This window comes from Capsicum annuum, chromosome 8, assembly GCF_002878395.1.
Source record: "Capsicum annuum cultivar UCD-10X-F1 chromosome 8, UCD10Xv1.1, whole genome shotgun sequence".
In the NCBI taxonomy this organism is placed as follows: Eukaryota; Viridiplantae; Streptophyta; class Magnoliopsida; order Solanales; family Solanaceae; genus Capsicum; species Capsicum annuum.
This window is the reverse complement of record NC_061118.1, coordinates 162,962,188-162,972,670: the sequence shown is the minus strand read 5'-3', so window position 1 is coordinate 162,972,670 and position 10,483 is coordinate 162,962,188. Positions and strand designations below refer to the sequence as shown.

General features: G+C 34.6%; 2 protein-coding genes across 2 annotated transcripts; both read right to left on the bottom strand.

Moving 5' to 3' along the window:
- Positions 1-11: 11 nt before the first annotated feature.
- LOC124885245 (GATA transcription factor 20-like) lies at positions 12-1,110 on the bottom strand. Its single transcript, XM_047394961.1, has one exon. The coding sequence runs from the start codon at positions 1,078-1,080 to the stop codon at positions 583-585; it is 498 nt and encodes a 165-aa protein (XP_047250917.1). The 5' UTR covers positions 1,081-1,110; the 3' UTR covers positions 12-582.
- Positions 1,111-1,354: 244 nt separating this feature from the next.
- On the bottom strand, positions 1,355-7,900 carry LOC107840105 (KH domain-containing protein HEN4). Its single transcript, XM_016683834.2, has 7 exons — positions 7,190-7,900; positions 4,746-5,189; positions 4,402-4,665; positions 2,418-2,705; positions 2,243-2,325; positions 1,901-2,012; positions 1,355-1,773 (listed from the first exon to the last, which is right to left on the bottom strand). The coding sequence occupies exons 1-7, from the start codon at positions 7,802-7,804 to the stop codon at positions 1,636-1,638; spliced, it is 1,944 nt and encodes a 647-aa protein (XP_016539320.2). The 5' UTR covers positions 7,805-7,900; the 3' UTR covers positions 1,355-1,635.
- Between the last annotated feature and the right edge of the window lie 2,583 nt (positions 7,901-10,483).

Sequence of the window (10,483 nt, the reverse complement as noted above, 5' to 3'; positions counted from 1 at the left end):
TTGCTTCAAAAGTTAATCAATATCAACCAATTCACCATACACAAACAAGCTAACAAATTCACCAATCAAATACAACCTAATCTCATAAACGACCAATTTCAGAGTCTTGAATCACCTCAACTCCAAAAGTCAAGTTACAGTGATTGATCAACAGTAGGGGGTCTATCAGTGCAAGTTAGCTGAACACCTTGACTGATGAGTGGGTTAGGTGCACCTCTCGCTCGGTGAGAAGTAATGAGGCTAGTCTCCCACCCTTCCCCCCCAGTCCGTGTGTGGGCCACCCTTCTGAAAGGCGAATAGCACGAAGCACCCTAACATAGGGCTCGCTTTGACGAGTGCCATCTAGCTCAACCTGTCCCAACTAAGGTATTCTCACCCTAGTAGGGTGGTTATTTGGCCAAATATAGAATTATCCCCAATTCCAAAATGAAAATCTTTCCCCTAAGTCACTCAATCTCTTATAGACAGCAGCACATTACACAAATACAGCAAGAATCCAAGTAACTGACAAACATTACAAAGAAGAACAATATTTCTAAATAAAAGAAGCACCTTTTGCAGCTAAACTCATAAAAGAACACACTACACAAAGGTCAACCAAAATTTCGGGCAAACATTTTGAATAAGCACAAAAATGTAAATTAAAGTAAAAAGAAGTACCTTTTCAGGTGAAACGGAATCAAAAACATAAACTTCGCCTTGAAACGACAGCGTAAGCTGATCAGAAGCTCCACTACCAGCAGTAGGAACAATTTCAGAAGGAGGACCATACAAAGCGTTATGAGAAACACCTTCCACACCATTCATCCCAGCAGCCTCCATAGCTCCTCCGCCGCCGTTGTGAAGCGGCGCGTGAGAATGAGAGTGATGATGTTGCTCGTAGCGAATGTGAGAAGTAGGGTTGTCCATAGACTCTATTCCTCCTCCACCGCCTCCGCTACCGCCGGCTCCAACTCCGGCGCCGGCATCGACGGCGCCGTCGTCATCGTCGTCGTCGATCTGAGTTTGCTGGTGGTGAAGTGAAGCAGCGTTCATTGTCTCCCGTCCGTACATGTTAGCTCTGCGATTTGCTTCTGCCATTTCTGACGTCGTTTATTTATATTCTTTTAAAATGAAAAAAGAAATAGTAAAGTACTTTATTACCCCCAGAAATTCCAGCTATTAACCAGTAAATCCAGCTCCATGAACTTTAACCATATCCAAACAAACCCGAAAACTTAAAGCCCAAAAAATAGGTTGATATAGATTTTCCTTAAAATAAACAAGGATTTTGGCTATATATGTTTGTAAATTGAAATTTATTTGAAATGTTCGCGAAAGTTTTTCCTTAAAATAAAGTTTTGACATATTCATTAAATGAAATCAAAATTTAATATGGAAAGACAAACTATTATATGAATCCTTAGTGAGCATTACAACGGCATAGTCAATTGGATCTAACAAAATATTTCTTATTTCCTAACGTAGTCCCGAGAGACCAAAAAGTAATGCCAATGTCCTATCCAAAAAACAAAAGAACGCCAAGAGTCATCCCATGACATAGTATACAAAACCTACAAAAGTGACATTAGCTGTCGATAGAGATCTAACTGTACTAGTTCAGTATACAAAATTGGGATCTCTTTGATAAGTAGTTTAGGGTGATTCAGCTAGTATGAAGGCCTGAAGGAGGCTCTGAGCTGCCTGGGTTTCATCTGGTGTCCCAGAGATCACAATAATCCTGTCACCTGCTCCAGGACGGGGCTCGTGTACCACAACCCTTGCTCCGGAAATCTGATTCAATTCAGCAGAAAGATTAAACATCAGCACAATAAACGAATGAAGCACAACGAAATATGAGTTTTAACAGTCCTGTGCACCTTCCACGACACCAATTAATAAAGGAAAGAGGCTTAAGTACCTGTCTTAAACGAGTCAAGTTGCTCTTGTTCTCCCCATACACACAGCTGACAATGTTTTCAGGAACCATGATCTCCACAGTAGTATTGGTCACAATGGCAGATCTGCTTCCACTGCAAGCAATAGAAAAATGCAAGAAGATAATGAATACAACCAAGAAGTTTCTGCTTGGGCTTAGAGATATAATAGATCTTTTTTTTTAAATCTCAAATGAACATTCTGGGTAAATCTAGGCAGGGCAAATTTTCAAAAAATCATATAACAGGGAGTCCACCCTCGTGATTACGTCCTGTCACAGGTGAAAAAGCATGAAGTGCTTGTGAAGTAGTTGCAAGACACCAACCTTCCCAGTTCTATGCCGCCTTTAACTGAATTAGATCCTTTGCTGACATCAAAAGCACCTCTTTGATTTGCTCCGGGTCGTGTCTAATAGCCAAATCCACCGGAAATGTTCAAAGACAAGTCAGTTAAGATGTATTAAACTAAAAGTGGAAATTAGACATTCAGCAGTTCACCACCTGTGATGACCACAGCCCTGATGATGGGGGATGATCTGTCTTGTTGGAAAGTACAAGGTTATCAATAGACCGCGTTAAGTCAGGATGCTGATTCATGGCATGTGTGACACCACCAGACCGATGAAATCCAAAAGGAGGTTCCTTCATTTGGCCAGAGGGACTACTTTCAGATGCCAAGGAGTTGTTTCTGCAGACACCATTGGACACCTTCGCTGCCAAGAGATTATCACGCAACCGACCAGTGACATTTCGTAAAGCATCTTGCACATTTACAAACTCACCTGCAATCTAAACTATACAATCTCAGCGCAACAGAAACACCAAAATGTCTGATTTTCTAGAGATTGATTTCAATAGGTCCAGAAACCCACAAGAGTAAAAGGAAGTGTTTTGATAATTTTCAAATGAAATAATGGATGAAGATATTTATCCACAAAAGACGTATCATAATCTCCCCTCAATACCTATGAAGAGAAATGGACATTTAGGTGTTTATTTCTTTTTGATTAGATAAATATTTAGGAGCTCACTTCCAATATTTAAACCTTCACTTTGATAGGTAAGCAAGTATGCATGTTTTCGCCACAAATGGAGAAAAAGATGCTTTTGAATCGTAATTAGCCTAAATTAGTAAAATCGCAGAACTTCTTAAGCACCAAATATTACTTTGTTGAGTTATTTTTTTCTCTTTATTCTACGAAACCATGTTTGAATTGTTTATACACGGGCAAGATCAACAATCTCTGTATTAACGAGCCTAAGTTTTTTCTTTCTTTTTCCAAAGAATTTTCAGGAAAGGTCACAAGAAACTTACAAATTGTGTAACCTAAAAAGTGCATTACCCCAATATTTTGACTTCAAGTGAAGGAAAACCTAGATGAACTAATTATGACACAAACAACTTAATTTATCCAAAAAAGGACAATTTACTCTTCAATTTAAAAGGTCAATGTTATGAAAGACAAAGTGCGTACACGTGAAAAATTAGCTTTCGAGGTTGAGCACTCTCAATTTTACGACAGGATTAGCGAACAAATGTTAGGTGGGCCACCTTGAATGGCGTGAACCACATGGGGAAAGTCCCACTGGTACGTTTTTGGGTCATCTGGTTGATAAATCAGCTGCCCCCACCCGTCTAGGACTAGAGGTGATAAGAATCAAAGAGGGAAGAACAAGAGAGAAGGAAAACAAAGAAAGAGGATATGTAGGTTAATACTCAAGCTCTTGAAATTATGGGCACAAGGGGCTAAAACCTCACCTCCCAATTGATTTTAACAGACGTCAAAAAAAAAAATTGATTTCAACAACTTAAAATCAACCTATTTAACAAATTAAAGAAAAAACAAAATAACCACAAATTGGTAACCTTCGATTAATCAAGCAAAATAAGTTCACCAACAATTCCAAGATCTGACTACTAATTACTTACCATGAACTACATTAAAGCTAGGCTTCACCTAGAAACTATAAGCTCCAAAGCTCAATATTCAATATTGATCAAAGTCTACTATCAAAGTCTACTTCCAAAATAAGAGAAATCCTATTTATACTAAGGAAATAAAGAAGACAACTAGCTTGTACAATTTTGCCCTTAATGAGACAAGGGCCTTGTTTGGTTGCCTCTTTTTGTAAATCTTGAATTTAAGAGATGGCTACTTGCACACATAACCTCTTTTCTCCCTCCTCTTTACTTTGATTGACCTTCCACACATTGTGGCATTATATAATGATGAAAAACCATACAATCTATCCAAACATTGTATTCCTCAAACCAATACAGTACTACAATATGATATGATACATTATGAACCAAGATGTAACAACTATACAAACAAGTTGTAAATGAAGTCCTTTGCTTTCTTTCAGAGGTGTTGATCCACAAAGAGGCATATATGACTTAATTACTTTCAGATATATGGTACATTAGTAAAAGTATTTCTAAAGTTTGAAGAAGTTAAAAGGACCAAAGGCTGAACAATCTCACCTGTACAACTTCATCATTGACTGAGACACACCTAGGAACTTGGTCACCTCTAAATATTCGTATGCTGGTACCAGTCTCCTTCCTGATATCTGAAATTATTGCACCTCCCTTTCCCAATAAACAACCAACTTGGCTATTTGCCACCACAAGTCGAAATGTAATTAATGATCTTGTGCCCAAATTCATCCCAGAGCCAGCGTCCAGAATCCGCTCAAAAACAAGAACAACAGCGATTTGTGCTGGAGATTTCCGTAATTCTAGATTCTAGATAAAAAGAAAACTAAATCACTTGACCCCACAAATTACAGATTAAAAAAAACAAGTAAAAAGAACACCCAACTAACCTCTAATGCAGTAACACTTATCATTCTCTCATTGCACTCAGCAACATTGGGCCCAACAGCAATGCTTGCTCCGCTGTCATTCTGAAGAGCCTTAACAATTGCTCCACCCTTGCCAATTATAGCCCCTACCTTATCATTTGGGCAGAGAACCCTGAAAGCAACCTCTTGTAATGGCATTTTTGAATCAATGCTGGAAAACTTGTCAGCATCTAGTGACACAGGATGGCATCCAGAGGCACCTGAGAAAGAGCTTGTGCTTATTGGCTGTGGCATTGAACTCCTTTGTCCAGGTAGATCAACAGGTTGAGGAGGCAAAGTCTGCTCTGAATCTAACTCAAGTGATGGATTCTCAGCCGTTCTATTCCTATCAACAGAGAAACAATCTTGAAGACGGCGACTGACAGCGACAAGTCCTTTCTTGACAGCCAGAATATCCCCTTCTATCTGCCATTAACCAACAATTAACACATCAGGAATCTTCTGACATATTCATTTTACCGTTAACATTTTGTTAAAGAAATTCAACTATAACATAGATTTTCCTGGCAGATTTTTGCAAAATACAGAGCTTAGAATTTAAGTTTTTCAAATCAATGTTTTCAAAAAGTTACTATGCATTTACAGGTTTAGTGAGGGTCATGCTAGTCTCTTCCGGCGTATATAGCTGCTGCAGTTAACAGGGGTCATAACATCAGGAAATTGTAGCATGTACAACAACAACATACCCAGTGCAATTCCACAAGTGGGTTCTAGGGAGAGTAGAGCATACACAGACCTTACCCCTACCTTGGGAGATAGAGAGGCGACCTTACCCCTACCTTGGGAGATAGAGAGGCAAAATTATAACATGTCACATTAGGATAATTCCGAAGGAGTAGCTCAAAAAATTCATAAGCTTTTAGACTTCACTATCGCTTCTGCAGAACTACTACAAACTAAAATCAATCTTGCTGATGATTTGCATTGTTTCAAATTGACAACTTGATTCTTCAAAATAGAAGGGTGAAAGAAAACTGAACTAAAAAAGGCAAAGTCACTGTATGCTACTTGGCAACTATGTTGCTCGGACTCTTCAAAAATTTCATTGGGTGCATGTCGGATCCTTCAAAAATAGTGCATTTTTGAAGGATCCGACACGGGTGCGTCAACATTTTCGAAGAGTCCGAGCAACTTGGCTTGACAATACAACTGTTTGGTTTGCAGACAAGTGATACATGGATTATAATGCAAGATATGGATTGTCCTAAGGTGATAAAATTAAAAAGTAACTAAATTGCATTGGTTGTATCTGAACAATCTTATGCGCACCTCGATTGTTGGATCTTTGATCTTCGTATTAAAAGCTAAAACTTGTAGTATTTGGATTTAAAGGATGAAAATTCATTAGCAACAATATACTTAGCCTATATTACAATTCTACCGAACTAGTATTGGTTCCGTAATGGTATGTGATAACAAAATAATTAGCTTAATATAAAATATGGAAATAGTTATCAATTTATCAAATAAAGCAATTAGAAGAAAGTAAAATTGGAGATATACTAAAACATGAGATAAATGAACTCCTAAATACATTGAAAATTCCACATAAGAACTTGTTTTGCTAATCAGCTTACATTAAACACTTTCTTATAATTAAAGAAGCATAGTACAAGCATTATTACAAACAAGCGATAAAATTGTAAGATAGGGATTTTGGCTATTTATTTGATCTAATATTGCTAATATGTGTACAGTTATATCCCACAACGGATTTCAGTATGAAACCACAAACCGGCATAGTTGCAGGTTTCATTTATGGTAGCAATATTTACTGGGGAGCTAGGTATCAAGTGTTGAGTTTATTTCCTCCCATAGATCAAACCAAATGAACCCTAATGACATCACAAGGAAACCATGTGACATCAATGACGAGGCAATACACTTACAATCATGCATATGAAATCAGCTACAGGGTAAAATTTAAAATATTTGAAAATTGGGAATGAGGATGGGCAAACTTCAAAATTGATAGTAAGTAATACATACTCCCTCATTTCAACTTTACTTATCCACTAATCAAAAATAATTTTTCAACTTTTACTGGTCGCTTTTAAAATATCAAGAAAAGACGATATTTATTTTTTCATATATTTCACCATTAGCATTTACTAGTATTACTTATTTTACCATGAATAGTATGGTAAAATAGTCATGTCAATTATTGTTTTCTGGGCGTGCTAAGGCCAAATATGAATCCTGAAAGCATCTATAAAGTCTTCTTAACTAGACAACCAAAGCTATCAAGCATTAAAAAGAATTGCAACCAAAGCTATTAAGCATTAAAAAGAACTGCAACCAAAGCTATTAGGCATTAAAAAGAATTGCAAACAAAGCTATTAAGCATTAAAAGAATTGCAACCAAATTTATTAAGCATTAAAAAGAATTGTAAGATATTAATTACCTCGACAATTTCATCATTGGGTGAAGCACAACTTGGCATTTTTCCTGAAGTTAATACCTTAATCCTACATCCATTTTCCCTCCTTATTGTATCAATTACTTTCCCACCTTTACCCATCAACGCCCCTACTTGATTCCCCTTCACTAATAACCTACACGACACAACATTCTCCGCTCCCAAAACTACTCCATTATTTTCCGCAGTTACTTCTATTACCCTCTCAAAAACCTTAACAAGTGCTTCCTGTGCCGCCGAAACTTCAATTTCATCACATTCTTCATTTGGTCCCAATAGCCTTATCCTCTTGTTTAACAAAGCGGAGGCTACAACAACTATGAGGCGGTGGTGGTCGGAGTTTGTGGAAACATCAACGTGAATTTTAGCGGAAGTATCTTGTTGAAGTTGTCTGATAATTGAACCTGACTTTCCGATAACTCCTCCGACGCGTGAAGCGTGACAGAGTAGTCGGAAAACAATACGTCTCGGTAATGGTGGTGTAAGGGTTGAATTGTCGGCGCCGTCGTCCACGGCGTCTGCGGCGGTGGAGTTGGAGCCGGAGACGGCAACAGTATTTTCGTGCATTACTGTACTAGTAGCAATAGAAATTTTGTGCATAGTTGGAAAAAAGAGTGCAGTCTTTAGCCCTATGTAATATTCTACTGCTAGTTTTTTTAATTAAAACCAACTGTTGGACTGATGAGTGGACTTGAGAAGATCTATTTTTGTAGGCATTGTATTTATACTACTTACTGGTACATACATGATAAGCATAGAATAAAAAAGGTAAGTATTAAATTTAATATTTTTCCTTAATTGAAATGTTTAGCCAGAAATAATAAAAAGAAATATATTGAAAATGTATCCAAAATTTGCGATAAGATAATATTAATAGAGAAAAATATTTAAAATTTTGATCAAATAATTAATTTTTTAGAAAAAATAATAAAAGTGAGAGCAAAGCTTTTAGAGCACTGCAATTAAATTTTTCTCCTAATACAAATTTTGTTACCATCTTAAATGCATGTTTAGATGTAATTTTAATATTTTTCCTTTTTTTTCTAGATAAGCATTTTAATTAAGGAAAAGTATTGAATTTGATACTGTCTTTTTTGTTTTATGCTTTAAATAGGCAAGAGTTCAATTGCCAAGTAATAAATAACCTCACATAAATAGTATTTGTTATTCCCTTCATTTATTTTTATTTATTTAAGAAAACAATAATTAACCTATTTTATCACATTATTCATATTAATTAATGTTAGTATTAGATCTTGAAAATAATTTGAAGAATAAATAATTAATATTAAAAGACTGAGAAAAATATATTTTTTTTGATATGTTAAAAGTGATAAATAAATATAAAAAAAATATTTTAAAAATAGTGATTAAGTAAAAGTGAAGGGGAGAGTATGTGACTGACAAGATCAAAAATTTGGATATTGCAAAAAACATTTAATTTATTTTTTTTAAACACGAAGGGGTTATAAAATTAATTTATCACAATATCATCCACAAACAAGAGGAGTTACAAAACTAAAGTAATTTATTACTATATAGTATTATCCACTAACAAGAGGAGTTATAAAGCTAATATCGTAATAACTTTATCATTCTTATTTATTTATTTTTCCTATTGGAAACTCTCGAGAAATTCATAATTTCTATTTTTCAGGTGAGTATTTTGTGGTAAATTTCTTTTCACCTACTCTTTTTATGAACGTTGCTTGTTTACTGTGCAATAACTCACAAATTGCGTAGAAAGTATAAATCACATTAAGCAAACTTCATGCTGCAAATTTATGGTGTGAAAGACGAGTCTGAATTCGATCTCGCACACAAAAAAAATAACTCCCAGCCACTCAAGCATGCCCATGAGGGTCATTCCTAATTGTTGTAAATTATTTCAATGATTTAATTCTAGATCAAAAAGTTTAACAGAGAGATACACTATTCAAAACTTAATAATTCTGGAACTTAAATTTTTAGTCTTTTGAAATAATCGAAATTGCAAAATGAACTGAAAATAAGAGTAAAGTAAATATGAATATCGATTTTGAAATGTTCGAAGGGAATACATATCATTCACTGACCAAAGCTGATATAGCAATCTGTACACAATATCTATCTTTGAGACACAACATATCCCTACCAACCAAAATCATTTTTGCAAAATTTACAAAGGCATAATAGCACATTTTGATCCCTCATTTATTGGTAAAATTTAATTTCAATTCTTGCAATATTTGATAAATATGTTTAATTTCTAATTATTGAAATATATATTTTTTGTCTCTTTACGTAAGAAATGTATCATATTCAGATTATTTTTAGAGTTTTATTACTACTAAATATGGAGCAATATTACGAGCTTAAATGGCACGTGGATAACTAATTGGTGAAAAATATTTGATCATCATGATAAATTTTTAAATATTCAATCGTAAAGAAATTAAAAATACATGTTTCAATTAGATAAAGGTCAAATATGTTTAAATAGATACTACAAGAACTACAAGTAAAATATATCAACCGAAAAATCAAAAGAGCTATTAACCTTTTAACAAATCATTGTACTACATGTTACTTTAAGATTCAGCGAATGATAAAATAATATCGAACCAATATGGAAATTAGTATTCTTTTAGTCCTTTGAAATAATCGTATATTTTTTGAGGAAATCATTTATAAAAAATACGATTTTCCAAGTATACTTGTGAGATTAGTCAAAGTCAAAAAGACATGAAAAATGGGATAAAAGTGCAAATATCATGAACTAATTGGTAGAAGCTTGCAAATATAACATTAGTTGAAACTCTTTTTCAAGGTATTGTTGTGAGCGTAATCATAGTAAAAAGATATGAAAACCTCGATAAATGTGAAAATATCATGAACTAATTCTTGAAAGTTTGCAAACATTAGTTGAACCACTTATTTTTTTGTGAGAGCAATTAAAGTTTAATTAAAAAGAACATAAAAACTTGTATAAAAGTGCAAATATCATGTCACGAACCAATTCTTTGAAACTTACAAATATAAGTTGAAACTCTTTTCCTAAGTATACTTGTGAGAGCAATCATAGTAAAAAGACATGAAACTTTGAATAGAAGTTCAAATATATCTTAGTAAATAGACATGAAAATCTAAATAAAAGTTCAAATATCATGAACTAACTCTTGGAAGCTTGCAAGCATCAATTGGATCTCTTTTCCCAGAGTATATATTTGTGAGAGCATTCTAGTAAAATGACATGAAAATCTTAATAGAAGTTCAAATATCATGAATTAACTATTTGAA